The 15,869-nt window shown below is 37.2% G+C and overlaps 2 protein-coding genes across 2 annotated transcripts; both read left to right on the top strand.

The window, feature by feature from the left end:
* Positions 1–591: 591 nt before the first annotated feature.
* On the top strand, positions 592–11,993 carry LOC133516011 (programmed cell death protein 2-like). The gene is made up of 8 exons (XM_061848679.1): positions 592–1,159; positions 1,239–1,405; positions 1,522–1,719; positions 1,970–2,082; positions 5,227–5,351; positions 9,031–9,184; positions 10,223–10,361; positions 10,475–11,993. The coding sequence occupies exons 1-8, from the start codon at positions 1,052–1,054 to the stop codon at positions 10,773–10,775; spliced, it is 1,305 nt and encodes a 434-aa protein (XP_061704663.1). The 5' UTR covers positions 592–1,051; the 3' UTR covers positions 10,776–11,993.
* Positions 11,994–13,118: 1,125 nt separating this feature from the next.
* On the top strand, positions 13,119–13,905 carry LOC133516009 (uncharacterized protein CG16817-like). The gene has a single exon (XM_061848678.1). It carries the CDS (start codon positions 13,278–13,280, stop codon positions 13,788–13,790), a length of 513 nt encoding a protein of 170 aa, XP_061704662.1. The 5' UTR covers positions 13,119–13,277; the 3' UTR covers positions 13,791–13,905.
* Positions 13,906–15,869: the final 1,964 nt, after the last annotated feature.

The following is a 15,869-nucleotide window of genomic DNA, read 5'->3' as shown; positions in this document are numbered from 1 at the left end:
CAGTTAAGTCAGTTTGGAGTTAACAAGTAACATATTGATTGCCAACATATTTCAACCCGCTTCTCATTAGTAGTCATAACTTGACACACTTGTATTTAAGTTTTTCTCTGTTAGGTAGAACTAGATTTATTCACAATCATGGCATTTCAGTTTCTACTTAAGGATCCTCAAGGCCTAAGATAGATGGACTGAGTCAACGTGCTGTTGATCGGTAAGTAGGTATTACAGATTGCCTAACTTAATGCTCAAATAGGTGGTCTGCGTTGTAAGGACGATAAAGTTTACAACAATTTTTGAAATCGGTTCACATGAATTATCCGTGAATTATCCTCGAAAAACCAACATACGTGCATTACATTACAATTAATTACCACAGAATAAATAATAGTACTACCATACAGAAATGACACTTCCTACAAAAGTTTGACAGCAAATGAGGGTCGAATTATGTTGTCCCTTTCTAACGTATGGCACTATCTCTTTCGGCCATTTAGGGTTGTCAAAATTCAAGTCATTATCTTATTTGTAGTCGTGCACGTATAGGGACGTCAAGTTATGCCAACCCAAAATCGAAGTTCGTCAATTGCGGGCATTTTTTATCTGTCACTCTAATTACGTCTTAGTGAGAGCAAAAGAGAGAGATCCCCGCAATTTACGAATTTCCGTTTTCGCGGTAGGCCCCCTGAGTCGAGAAAAGCCGACAGGAGTGTCGGCCCACACCCACAGTGACATTTCGTCGCGCAAATTAGTTAGACAATTCGCCGATAGATGGCGCTGTACGCAATTATACTTAGGTACTTCTGATAAAAAGTCTTTCGGCTTTATAGTTACACGAGATAATTCAAAGTTTATAACTTTTTACGGAACCCTCTGTGCGCGAATAAAACGAACTTACACTTTACCGGTTTTTTGTCATGGTACCACTGAATTAAGACGTCAACGTCAAAGTCGTCAAAATCAATCAATGCTGTCCTGTCCTACTTTTGTGTTCAATACATTGTGCTTTCCGAGCGATTGATTAAATGAAATAATCTTAATTTATGAACATACAATGGCAAAACAGCAGGGTAAAGTTTACTTAGGGTACGAAGAAGAGGCAGTGGGTGAAAAAAACCAAACTTTATTAAACTATACAGTAAATAAAATTGGTGGATTTCCCGTAAGTGGCAATATGTTTTTTTTTTTGAATGTTGGAATAGGTTAGCAAGGCGTTATAATAAGGTAATTGTTTCCTACAGGATTGGCCGCCTCTCGAGAACGTACAGTTTCCTTCCAAGTGTCAATTATGTGGATTGCACAGAATTTTAATCGTCCAATGCTATGCTCCTCTTGAAAATTCAGTTTACCATCGCACTTTATATCTTTTCGCCTGTATTAATCCTAATTGCTGGATTCAATCAGAAAGGTAAACAATATAATACTATTGATATTGAGAAACTAATTGAATTAAAATGAAGCTACTCTCAACTTGTTTATATTTGAAACTTGTTATAATTTAATTGTATGGTTAACTATTTTCAGTTGGATTTGTGTTCGAAGCCAATATCAAGATAACTCCATTAAACAGTCAAGTACAATAGTGAACTTGCCGTCAGTTGAGACTAATCTCAGTTGGTGCACCGGCGCTGATGAATGGGATGAGAATGACAATGGTGACAGTGCTAATGGGAACTTTATGAACGTGGATAATGCTCCCAGCCCTAATAATGGAATGCACAGGTAAAATTATAAAGAGATCAATCTCTATATAACTAAGAAGAATAATAAATTAATGTCTTTTGTGTTTTATTAATAGGTAAATATTCTTATCAATCAAACAATGAGAACATATATATTAATTCAATCAGCAAAGCTTTAAATTAGCACCCGTCAACTAACTTTAACAGGCTTGAGTAAATTATTGTTTGTATTGGTATAGGTATACTATAGACCATCAATTTTACTTTTCTAAAACTAATATCTATACCAGGAATTCTGATGAGGATGAAGAAAGCAACTCCTTAGAAGTGGAAACTGTAGAGCAAGCGCTTGGTAATCTACACATGTTTGATGCACATAATGCCAACATGTCTCCAGTGCAAGGTGAGTTTTAATCACAAACAAATTAATTTATAGTTAAATTTGTTGCATACCAACACAAATCATCAAATAATGTAATCTCAATCGCAAATTACAGCACCATTTACTAAAGTCTTTACTTCATTTACTATAACCAGACCTCATTAACAGTGAAATTTAATGAAAATGCTAGGGCTGGCACTACACATTCATATTTTTATCATCAATAAATAATTTGATGTATTCTATTTATAGGTATTTTTAAGAGGATGGGTTTGAAAGATGTTTTATTTGGTTTGAAACTCCATAATAGTTACTTGATTGATTGATTTCATTTATTAAGTAAAAGTTTGAATGTCCTGCATAATCTTGCTGAGTTTTCTCATTTTAAAATGGTTTCCATATTGTTTTATTTACAATTTTAGTATATACATCTCAGATGATTAATCCTTGTTGGAAATAGGCCACAAACATAAGCGCCTGCAGTTTTACCACATGCAACACGGCCCAGTTAGTGAGAGTAAATCTCCACTTTTAGGTACACCGTCTTGCTCTATATACGTGGCTAGCAATGTTTCATGTTAATCTTTTTTAAAAGTCTTATAATATATTCTTTTTCCTCAAAACTGGTATTATTTCATCAGTTTATGAGCCCAGCATGCTTCCACTGCGCAAACAATTAACCAAAGAGTTATGTTTTATTTACTAGAAACTAAGAGTCAACTGAGTGAACTATATAAAATTGTGAATCATACATTTTGAAACTCATTTTCTTCCTAATTTCTTTCTGGCCCACTTCCTGTGGTCACATTAATTTAAAATGTAATAACATATACACCTATGTGCAGATTTAGTGACAATACCATAATAAACCAAAAATATGGTAAGATTGAAGGCAATATTGTAAATACTATTAGAAGTATTAGAACAAATTAAATTATTTTCAGATAATATTTTACTGGAGACCTTGATCACTTTTTCTTAGTATATGACATTTATTTTCAGTTTTTATATTTATATTATATTATAGCCTTTTTGTCATGACACCCAAATACTGTTTATTTGTTTCTTCACTGATGTGTTGTTAAATGTATTGGGTGCCCGCTTGCCAGTCGGCATAGGCCTCCTCCAGCCTTCTCCATTTATTCCTGTCTCTGGCAACCCTGCTCCATGTGGCACCAGCAACAGGCCTGATGTCGTCATCCCATCGTTTGAACTGCCTTCCTCTTTTCCTTTTACAGCCTCTTAGGTACCACTGGATCACCTTTTTACTCCATTTGTCCATGCCTCTACTGGTATGACCTGACCACTTCCATTTCTGCCTTCTAATTTTTGTTACAATGTCGTGCATCTTGGTTCTGTTTCTTATCACCTGGTTCCTTATCTGATCAGCTTTTCTTATTCCTAGCATGCTTCGTTCCATAGAAACTTGGCAGATACGTAACTTGTTCAGTTGCCGTTTGGTGAGGGCCCAGGTTTGGCTTCCGTACATAAGTATTGGTAAAACACACGTATTGAATACCTTGCTCTTTGCACTAATGTGAAGATTTTGGTCTTCATTACTTCTTTCATGGCCCAGTACCTGTTTCATCCATTCCCAATCCTTCGTTCGATTTCTTTGTTAGTGACATCTTTGGCTGAAATTACTTGTCCTAGATATATATATTATATATATTCGTCAACATATTCAAGCTCGTTTTGTCCTATGCAGATTTTTTCCTGTGGGCCATTTGTGAAAACTTTGGTCTTATCTAGATTCATCTGGAGACCCATTTTCTTGCTTTCCCTTGCTAGTTCATTAATCACAGTGTTCAGGTCTTGGTGATTTCCAGCAAAAAGCACAATATCATCTGCAAACCTTAAGTTTGTCAGACTGCAGCCATCTATGTTAATGCCGTATTTCTCCCAATTCAGTGATCTAAATACTTGCTCAAGTACAGCTGAGAAGATCTTTGGCGAGAGGGGGTTCCCCTGTCGGACACCCTTTTCTATTGGAAACGGTTGGCCTCTTCTTTCTAGTTGGATGCATGCTGTGCTGTGCTTGTATAAATTTCTAATTATTCTTATATACTTTTCCTCTATTCCTTGATTCTTTAGTGTTTCCCATATCTTGCTGTGAAGTAGACTGTCGAACGCTTTACTGTAGTCAATGAATGCAAAATAGTATGTCAGGTTATATTCATTATATTTCTGGATGATTTGCCTCAGGACAATTATATGGTCAAGCACAGAGTAACCGCTTCGGAATCCTGCCTGTTCGATAGGTTGTTGTTCATCGAGTTTCTTCTCAAGGCGTTTAAGTAAAACTTTAGCAAATACTTTGTAGATATTTGACATTAGACTAATGTCACATATTTTCAGTTTATAATATTGTAAATAGTTTTGTAATAAAATCTTTTTATACTAATATGTCACATGTGCAGAAATAAATATTGAGTGACAACCCTGTGATTCGATTTCATTAAATTTGCACCACTGATAACACACACTGACACACTGGTCTGACTATAACACTACAACAAGTTTGCCCCATCCATTTGTTTTTTTTTTAAATATTGAAATACATTGACAATATTCTGCATTGCATATGATTGCAATAAGTTTGTACATAGTTAACAATTTTTATTACTTATACATAGTCTCAATTTTAATTCACTGTTATGAAGATTTGACAGTTTATATTCAAGATATATGCATGCAAGTGTGTTGGTGTAAGCTGTAAACTTATGTATGCATTAACATATCTAAGAACGGGCCTTACGGGCAATAAGAATGGGGCCAGTACAGCGGTGTGACGCACACGAATTCGAGAAGATAATCGTGCAGTCTAATGCCATAACGCGATTGGTTGATGAGTTCGCATCACGCGCGCGATTGGTCGCAACTAGTTGCGTAGACTGCGCGATTGGCTCGAATCCGTGAGTGACACCACTGAACTAGCACCATTCTTAGTGCCCGTGCCCGCGTCCTTAGATTTATGTCAATGTATGTATGTATGAAAATACTACAGTGCAGTTATATCAAGAAAAAATTTAGGCAGCCCAATATGTTGAGCCTGCTTTCTAAGGAATTTGTGGGGCATTTTACCATTCTATGAAACGATGTATATAATCATAAATATACTCATATACAGAGAAGATAAGATAAAGAGTGATTTTATGTTTACAGGAGCTGTAGGGGCTATAGGAGTACCAGTGGCCGCAGCAGAGCTGGAGGGCGGCGACGAGCCCGGGCTCGTCACTGTCGACACGCCCACTGCAGCTTCCAATGACATAGAAGCACTCCTGCACCAGGTATGTTAGAGGGGGGAACCGTCATCTAGCATTTGAATGTTGGTTTATGTGCCCCTATGCTCAGAAATGCAACTTTAGTGACAATGTGAGATGGCCACTAGCTAATACGTCATCGGCTGGACTTATGAAAAAGGTCACATCCACTAAAATTAAAAGAGCATAACACACTGTGGAATTTCGCCTCATTTGCGGACACCTGTATGTTATGCCTTCAACCTATAGATCCAGCGAAAAACTAAAACTATGATTTTTTTGTTTGGTTTTGAAGTTAATTGAAGTTATGCTGACGTCACAAAAAACGTTTTTTATTTGTAAATTTCAAATTAATTACATGATTTGTAGAAATAAATATATTTTTTAAATAATAATACAATATCTAACTTTATACAAAGTTTAAACATTGTATCTACGATATTCACCGAGAAATCGTTTATTTTAATATTTTCACAAAATTGCTGTTATCTCCGTATTCTTGTTGATTCCGCATTTTGAATTTAATTCCGAGCATGCTTATTGTAGTTACTAATAACAAAAAAAAAAAGCAAACAGTGGGACTTAAAAACTATTGCATTTCTAAAGTTTCCATAGAATTATCAAGATAAATTATCATTCCATAGAAAGTATCAAGTGGAATTTTCCCTCGGAAAGTAAAAAAATGACCTTCATACAAAATTATAAGCTGACCGAGGCAATTTATATGGAGAAATCAAAATTGTTTTTGCGTTCCGACGGTAAATTCGACTGGATACTGACTCAGAGATCATGCAGGGTGATCAAGAATATCAAGATATAAAAATTTCTTCAGATGTTAAAATAATATTTTCATCATCTTTGATTTCTGCTAAGCCCCCGTGATATAAAACATTTTCAGTTGATGGTTTCAAAAGCCAGACAACTTTTTCAGGAATAACTAAACGCTGGTTTTGTTTTTGGCGATTGCTGAGTGTCATCATAGGTCTGACGATTCTAAGGCGCTGTGAAGTAGGTCAAGCACAGTTGTTTTGCGGTTTAATTTTCGCGTATGGTGTTCTGTATTATGATACGCCAGAATTTGCTACGAGATTCTGAAGTTTGCTTCATACCAAGTGGCGACGGACTAGATTTTGTTATTTGACTACCGTGAGCTAGTGGCTAGTAGTAGTGAGTAGTATTTTGTGAAGCGAAATGAAATGAAAGTTTATTCACAAGACCATTATGGTACATTATATAGATATCATTACGTACACATAATTGACCACTGATATGCTCGATATTGATATTGACACAGTTCATGCATGTCAAAGTAAAATACGTTACATAAATGTCGTTTACTAATTTTTTTTATCAAATTTAAACATTAAATATTAAATTAATTAATACAAACGTCAAGTTTTAAGTCTCAATCTACAGTAAGCGTAACGGACATGTAACACCACGCGTACTTTTCTACATATTTTTCAGCTAAATTCGCACAAAATTCGTAAAATTTTTCAGGATCGATCTCGAAACTACTTGGCAACGCTACTAATATAAGATATAAATCATCTACAAGCCATTCTTCCACGCCGAGAATGTTCGCAAATGTTTTTGATGTAAGTCCAATAGTGCAGTGCGGGCTGTGTTGCCGTCGTTGGATGTTCCAGAACTTGAATGTACAACAGCTACTGCTAAAGACATTTTGGCATACATTTCAGCATAGTAATTTGGCAGTCAAAGTTATCCAAGAATTTCTATAGTAAAGTAGGTGACAGCACTAACCTCAAAAATAAAAATTCTATATTTCAGAAGTCCCGCATCATGCACACCTGATTTTTTTTAAATAATATAGCTGATTATAGTAAATCTATTCTTGTTTAAAAAATGCGGATTCAAGTGGAGTTACCACAATTTTTTTTTTTGTAAAAAAACGTAACTTTCCCTTCTATTTATGATTATTTTTATTTTTTTATCGACTTGATTAGTAGATTTGACAATCCTCTTATGATCCCATTTTATAACAATTGCAAAACCATAAATTAGAAATAAATAATAAAATAAAATAAAATAAAATAAAAATTGTTTATTTCAGACATGTGTCCATATAAGTATTAGTAAAACTTAAAAAATAAAAAAAAACTTAAAAAGACTAGGTTAGTTAATTTACATAAGTACTAAGTATAATGAGAACAAAAATTCGTGAAATAATTCCATTGGCAGAAGCAAGCAGTGAAAATAATTTATTCACTACTTGGTTCTACCAATGACCACATCAACCCAGTACTTTGTTAGCGGGCAGTCCAGGCGCTCCGCCAACACCCTCAGCATACAGTTGCTGCTGCCACGCACTCGCTTGAGCATCGAGGCAATTCTTTTCCGCCTTATGGCGAAAAAGTCATCCGCCCGTGCCTCGGCAAACATGCCTGATGCACTGCAGTGCTTTGGCAGCCTCAGCAGCATCCTGAGGATGTTGTTGTACTGCACCCTTAATGTGTTATAGGACCTCTGAGTAAAGCTTACCCACAGGCTGCACGTGTAAAAAGTTTGACAATATGCTTTAAAAAGTGTCAACTTGACTTGATTGTTACAACGTGCAAACCTGCGGGCAAGCATATTGCCCCTCACTGCCAACGCCCTTCTTTCCCTCTCCAGATCGCAATCGTCATTCAGTTCCTTGTCATTCAGTTAGCATGTGGCCCAAATACTTAAACTGTTTTGCTATTTTAAGAGGCTCGCCCCCCAGCATGATCTTTGGCAGGGTGTTTGGGTTATATTTTTTCGCCTTAAATATAAGTACCTCACTTTTACTCGCATTATATTTAAGACCATGCTGTAGAGCGTAGCCTTCACATACTCTGAGTAATATTCGGATGGAGTCGACCGACGGTCCCAACAGGACCATGTCGTCATAATGCATTTCTATGTTTCTATAGAGTTTTCTCGAGTTTTAAAATAACTCTAAAACTAGACATACAAAAAATATGGTTTCTTCTTAGAAGTCTTCGCTGGATCTATAGGATGAAGGCATAAAGTACAGGTGTCCGCAAATGAATCGAAATTCCACAGTGTGCATGGACAGCTACCTAAATTAAATGTATAAAGCTCAAAAATATATATATGCTGTTTCTGTATTGAGGTGTGCAATAAAGAGTATTGTATTGTATTGTATGATGTATGCTAATTTGTTAGCTGAGTTATAAAACATTACCAGGCCACATATTCCTTTCTCAGCATTTTATGAAGTACACTCGTTAGATTTGAAGCTGGCCCCGAGGGGCTAATCCTTTGTCTATTGTTAAGTACTACAAGTTTCTGTTTGATCCAATGGTTGACTGTCGTTGGTCGCCTCTGTACCGCATCTCGAGGACAGATTTTAGACTGGATCTGTCGGCCGGCACTCAGTAATCGCAGAGGGACCACACAATAAATCCCAAATTGTTCTTCCATTTGTTCATTTTGAATATTATTTCAATTGCCATAGGAGTTGTAATCCAATAACCGGTTGAAGTGACCGACGTGCTGCGGCTCGTGCGGTTTTACTTAACAATAGACAAAGGATTAACCGCTCGGGCCAGCTACAAATGTAACGACTATACCTACTTATTAGAAGAATCGCATTTCGTAAGCGACATTCTCGTGGAATAGAATGCCCCTTCATTAATTTAAAATATTTGTGCTAAATTATTTTTGATGAATAAATTAAAATAATTGTTTTGTTTTACAGACGGCGGAGTTACCGCAGGACATACGAAGCCGATTGATGTGCGCTCCAATGCAGTTTGTGCCCAAATACATTTACGTTGAAGAGGAATGGCACAAGGCGTCCAGCCAAGATGATAGGGTGACGGAATTGCTCAATAAATACAAGAAAGAAAATGGTAATTCGAGTCTGAGATAATACTCATATTGATAATAATTATATTTTTGTGTTCACTATGGGTTGGATGCATCAAACCGTTTGCTATCTTTTTAGATGGGAAGGTAGTGTCATACATAGGTCACTGGTCTGTGATAGTGGATGTTTTTATTTTTCAATTTAGGCATGTTGCAATTAGTGTTGGTGGGAACTCGAGTTTTTTGAGTCTGAATTTGGAAAAATGGACTCGTTTTTACGAGAACTTCTGAGTCTTCTAAGTCCCGAGGCCAGTCCTTTATAGAGTATTTTTTAAGAGCAACTCAAAAGGACTCGAGCCTTTGAATAAAGACACAAAGGAAATGAGAGTTCTCTGAAAAGAACTTGTATCTACAAAAGACTCGGGTCTCTAACAAAAAAACTCGAGTTTAGACTAAATATGTGAGTCTGAAAATCTGAGTCGAGTTCCAAAGCAGAGGACTCAATGGACTCGAGTCTTAACCAATACTAGTTGCAATGCACTTATGACTTGTGAATGTTAGAAACAACCACCAGTAGTAGCACTACTAGGGCCCATTTATCGAATGGTATTAGACTAATATTATTAGTCCACGACCTGTCAAGTCGTATGGGTTACCATGGCAACACACTAATAATATTAGACTAATACCCATGGAGTGTGGAATTAAGAGGAGTGACATCTCTTATGGTAGAACTGTTGCAAAATTATCCAGCTGTCAGCTGTAAATAATAGTTCCAAATCTCTCCAGAGTAGCGCTAGAGTAGCTAAGAATCTAGGCGCTATTGACGGAGTTAAGGGTGCTGTCTATGATTTGATTTTTTTGTTCAAGTATTCTAGGTATTGTAGCGCTACCTATTTAAGGTTTTTTGAGGACACTTTTTGGTACATGGAGATTTATTTCCTTACCTCCACCTTCCGTACTAATACCGTTCGAGAAATAGGCCCCAGGTGATGTCGAACAGTCCGTCAAATGTGGTTGGTGTAACTGGACCACTAATAGCCACATCTGTAATATACAATTAAATACTTACTATTAATTAGAACTGGAGGTGTGTGCCGGCGGCGGCGGCGGCGGCGCGCCGGACGAAGAGCAGTACGAGGAGACGGCGCCACTGCACGGAGACCGGCTCTTCCACGCCTTCCTGTCCCGCCTCAGGAAGAACCCGGGGCAGATCTTAAGGTAATTTACACCACCTAGTTGTATGCTGTTCACAATTGCGTTTGATTTTCATACAAAACATGGAACGCTCTCGAGAACGTCTCGCACTGATTAGCACATGCCTTGGGTTGCAGGTACTCCCGCGACTCGGCGCCGCTGCTGGGCGCGCCGCTGGCGCGGCCGGGCGGCGCCGAGTCGCCCGCCGCGCCCGCCGCCTGCGCGCGCTGCGGCTCCCGCCTCATCTGCGAACTCCAACTCGTGCCAGAATTCGCTGAAACCCTCTCGCTCCCACCCGTCTCCCACGCGTCGCCACCTCCCGCTCTCTCGCACCTGCACTTCCTGTCGGTGTTCGTGTTTACGTGCGCGCAGAGCTGCTGGCAGCCCGGCGACGCGCTCGTGCCGGAGACCGTCGTCTTCCAGCCTGAAGTTGTTTAAGCGGAGCCGAGCGGCCGGCCGGGAAAATGTGACAGTAGAATAATATCACTGAAGGCTTTCAATTCGTTCTTTAGATGTAGAGAATCGCCAATCTAAAAACACAACACTTGAAAGTTTTATTATGATTACTGTTAAACGACGGACAATTTGCAACACTGTAGCTATGATAAAAGTATGATGCCTATTGTTGGCAATTTGATAGCCTATTCCAGACATTTAACAAATGAAATTACTACTGTCACGTTTTGTTGGCCACGCGTACATTCGCTGGCTTATTCAAAGTAAGGATGCCAAACATGCCTTTAAGGAAGTAAAAGAGAAAATATGGAATGTTGTACCGTTAAAGTCAGACAATCAAACCTTATAACTGACTGATGTTAAATAGAAACGACCACGCGTGTCCATTATTAAATAAATAATGATAAAATTAAAGCAGTGATAACAATACTAGTCTTCAATTACGATTTCTAGGAAGCATTTTCTATGTCATAGAAATTTAAAATAATAAAGTTGTCATTTCTATAATGTCCTCAGTGATAGGAATACCATAAAATAGTTGAACAAATAGTCAATAACATTTTTTCGTCCACACAACAGTTGCATAAGCATTTTCTTAAAGTACATTTAGTGTCAAGTGTTACTTCATTTCTATACTCCAGTAGAATTAAAAGTGGTCTTTTATTCTCTAGATAATTAGCGATATTAATTTCGTTTAAATATTTACTTCTAAAGTGTGATAAAAATGTTATTTATGTGTGAAGTGAATGTATACATTCATCTGTGATATATTTTTCGATAATCAACTGTATAATTTGTAAGTGTAAAGTGTTTTTTTTTTACCATATTTGAAGCTTTTTAATTGTGTAATTGTGAAAGTAAAAAACCTATCCAAATATTGTTATAGTGGTGTTCTTATTAACCTATAGGTTAAATGTGTAGTTGTACATCTTCATAGCAAACGCTAGGGTAGATGGTAAGCTATTGTTATTTTATATCTTACTTATGTTCTATATTTTACATACTTACCTATTTGTCGCTATATAGTAAGAGATATGATATGATATGACATATGTGTCTTCGTTAATAGTGCTGAACTTCTATCTAACTCCACACTGTCTTATTTATTCAGTATATAACTTCCTTCTTTAACTAGATTGTACAGTATAAAGTGCAATAAAAATACTTGTATGTTTAATAAATAATGTTTATGGAGTCTAACATTTTTTTCATTGTAGTTTTAGAAAACTTTATTAAACTTTTTACTGGTAGTTTTGAAACCTGCGCTGCGCCTGCGATATTTCCAGTCCGATACGACCTTCTGACCTTCAAAAGAACGGCGTACTGCCATCTTAAACGCCGATATCGCACTTACAACCCCTCTTTGTGTTGCGGGTGTGTTCATGTCCCGTAATCGCTTACATCAGGCGATCGTTTGTTCAATTGCCAAATATTATTAAAAAAAAGAAATGTTAGGCACATCTCACACAAGCTGATTATTTCTGAAATCCAGAGTTTGAATCTATTAGGGACGAAGGTTCTGTATTTCTGAAAAAATTCGCTCTTGCGTAATGTAATGTCACATCACATTCACATTAAAATAATACGATGTGATTCGACTCAACACGTGTCGCGTTGTTTCCGTGAATGTCAGAGACATGTCAGTCGATTGAATGTTGTGGAATTATACTCTGGCAAGCCAGTTTTGTCAGTACAAAAAGGCGGCGGCAGATCTTCCATACAAATTTTGAATTTCGCGCTTTTTTCTACAGATAAAGTTGGCTTGCCCGAGTATGCATATCTTGATAGACGTTCGATTACGCAAGGAGTGTGACGGCTCCTTGCGTAGGGGGCCTACCGTGAAAACCGAAATTCACAAATTGCGGGGATCTTTCTCTTTTACTTTCACAAAGACGTGGTTAAGAGTGACAGAGAAAAATGCCCGTAAATGACGAACTTCGATTTTCGCGGTTATAGCCCTGCAAATCTCGAATATTCCAGGGCTTAATAATCGAAGCCCATGAAATGAATCATGTTTTTGATGAAATGAGGAATTAAGTTTATTCAGTAACTGTATTTGGTATTATAAATACGAAAAACGGATGGTTACGTACGAATATTAAAATGATATCCGAACGCTCCTTCAAGATTTTTCGAGAACAAATTTAGAATATTGCTTGTTTTGAATATTTGATACTGAAAATCGAAATCAGTATTTTTATTAAAAATTATATGATAATTATTTAAAAACTATTTATAATAAACATATGTTTTGGATTATTTATGCTCTTTTAAGTACATTTGAAATGTATAGTCTCAAATTTAATACTTGGAAATGGTAACACTATCAATTCTTTTTTCTTTTATGAATCGGCGAGGCGGTGATTCGGTGAACGTGCTAAATCGAGTCGTGAAATCGGAAAAATTGTGTCCATAGAAACTGAAGTATAATCAATTACTTTACAAATTGATTTACTTGTAAAGTGTAACTTGTGAATATTCATCATGAGCGAAACTGCAACCCCACCTGCAGTTTTATGGGCCCAGCGGAAAGAAGATGTATTCCTCACGTTTAGCGTCGAATCAAAAGACCCCACTATTAAAATAGAAAAAGATTCGGTATATTTCAAAGGCTTAAATGCACAAGACAATAAAACACACGAGGTAACTATACCTTTATACGATGCCGTGGTTCCTGATACTAGCGCTTTCGTAAATAAAGGCAGGTGCATAGAAATGGTATTGCGCAAAGAAAAGAAGGATGCGCCTTACTGGCCGTCGTTAACGAAGGACAAGAAGAAGCCGCACTATCTGAAGATCGACTTTAATAAGTGGAGAGATGAAGACGACGAGGAGGAGGAAGGTGGAGGCGCTATGAACTACGATATAGAAGAAATGCTGCGATCAATGGGCGGCGGTGGTGGCGGGCTCGGTGGAGCCGGTGATAAGGCCGAAAAACCATCGTTCGACGACCTGGAGAGCGATTCTGATGACGAAAACCTACCCGATCTGGAATAAACCCGTTCGAACAGATATTTAACATCAGCGTTTAACATTTACAGTACAGTACATTATGTATATTAAGGTTTTTACGGTTATAATAAAATTTTGCCAAAAATGTTGTTAATTTACATTTAAAGGAATTGCTCATTTGGACTATCTTTTTCTACTGATAATTCTGAATACTAATTTTATAACCTCTATCTGCCCTAAGACCTGTTGAAAGTCTTTACATTCTTGTATTTAGATGTTATTTCAGACAAATCAATCAATAGTGCATTTGTCTTGCCTGTTTGTAGTTAGCGGGCGGCTAGAGTATTTTCTCAACTAGTGACTATCTTTAGGGTTTTTTAAGACATTCGCTGACAGTATAGTGACAAACAGGATATTTGTTGGCTTAACCGTTTTTAACATGTTAGCTGTGGCAATTCAATTCCTAACTTGAATGTGAAGGTTGAATTGACCCATATTTCAGTGGACTAAAGACTGGCTCATATCACTAAATGCTAACAAGTGCACAGTCCTACATATAGGAAAATAAACCCAAAACTAAATTACCACATTGACTCTTGTTCCCCTACAAGCAGTAACTAGTCAAAGAGACCTGGGCATCACTATTTCACATAACTTAAAATGGGACACGCATATCATCAAAATGACCAAGAGAGCAAATTCTATGCTGTATATGATCCGGAAAGCATTCCATGTAATTAATAAGGATCTATTTATTAGAATATACAAGTCATATCTCCATCCTTTACTTGAGTATGCTTTTTAGATATGGTCCCCCTACTTTAAAAAGGACATCACTTTGCTGGAAAAAGTACAGCAAAGGGCAACTAAAATGGTTGCTTCACTGAAAGACAAGCCATATGAAGAACGGCTTCAGGAATTAGGTCTTACAACATTGGAGGACAGAAGGAATCTTATTGAGACATACAAAGTCTTGTCTGGACACTACAATGTTCCAAATATTAAAGACCTATACATATCAAGCCAGAATGTAAGGTTGAGAGGACACTCTTAAAAAACTAGTCAAACCATGTGCTAGCAACCCTAGGAAACACTTCTTGCCAAATCGTGTAGTAAATGTGTGGAACTCTCTACCAGAGACTGTTGTTAGTGCACCATCAGTGAACTCTTTCAAAATAGACTAGATACACATTTTAGAACATTAAAAAGTGCTAAATAAACACAAGTGCTGCGATATACAGCAAATAATAATAATATGGCAGTAAGAGTAATACTGACAGCGAGTGTTAATTTACGAATCTCCCTCATCATCACAATCACTTTGGCATTTGGTTGATTTGAGCTGGTCTAAATATGCTGGACAGCAACTGGCCAGATCTAGTATACCTTTTGAGTAACTTCAACGGAAGTTTCGTTCCCTAAAACTTTCACTTTTAACACATTCAGTGAAAACAACCCACTAGGCGTCTTCTCCTGTATGCAGGTGCTTTTTGCTACAAAGCGGGAAAAAGCGCGCAGCTAGTGCTAGCACTGGCAGTGAATGTGTTAAAGCACTTTTTTATATGCATAAGCAGTAACATGATTCAGAAGAGATGAGAGATTTGAAAGGGAAGCCTCATGAATAGTTTCCTTTTCAACTTTTATGCAATTTTCTATTTCTTTCCTTCCTCCTCCTTCCTTTTACTAATAGGCGGATCCACACAGAGCGAGCATACGCGCGAGGCAATTTCTTCGCGCACAAAACGGCCAGTGTAGCCGTGTCTCGACCGAGGCGGCGGCGCGTTCGAGTGGACTCTCCTAATGACATACATAAGATCCAATATTGAATATTCATATTAACTTAACCTCCTAAGACCCAGCCATGCAAATAAAAAATCCAAAATTTGTTACTGAAATTACAATGTGAAAGTAATTGTCAGATTTAAGTATCAGCACAATTGTATCATCAACGTGGACCAAACTCCGAATCCACAATCTACCAAGTATTATTTTTAGTGGCCACCAACATACGAGTGTGAATCAAAAACTCCTTAGTAATAGGGTCAACACAAATTTTTTTATATTCTAAAAAATCCTTTTCGTTCTATATATTTTATGTGCCGTTATAATTATTATTATTGTCAA

This window comes from Cydia pomonella, chromosome 3 (assembly GCF_033807575.1).
Source record: "Cydia pomonella isolate Wapato2018A chromosome 3, ilCydPomo1, whole genome shotgun sequence".
In the NCBI taxonomy this organism is placed as follows: domain Eukaryota; kingdom Metazoa; phylum Arthropoda; class Insecta; order Lepidoptera; family Tortricidae; genus Cydia; species Cydia pomonella.
This window is presented reverse-complemented; position numbering and strand designations above follow the sequence as displayed.

What these genes read in the sequence shown, in the direction of transcription:
- LOC133516011 (XM_061848679.1), top strand. Translation starts at nt 1,052, where the DNA reads ATGGCAAAACAGCAGGGTAAAGTTTACTTAGGGTACGAAGAAGAGGCA. An exon ending in TAGAAGCACTCCTGCACCAG is followed by an intron (nt 5,352 to 9,030) that starts GTATGTTAGAGG and finishes TTTGTTTTACAG; the next exon opens with ACGGCGGAGTTACCGCAGGA. An exon ending in TAAATACAAGAAAGAAAATG is followed by an intron (nt 9,185 to 10,222) that starts GTAATTCGAGTC and finishes ACTATTAATTAG; the next exon opens with AACTGGAGGTGTGTGCCGGC.
- LOC133516009 (XM_061848678.1), top strand. Translation starts at nt 13,278, where the DNA reads ATGAGCGAAACTGCAACCCCACCTGCAGTTTTATGGGCCCAGCGGAAA.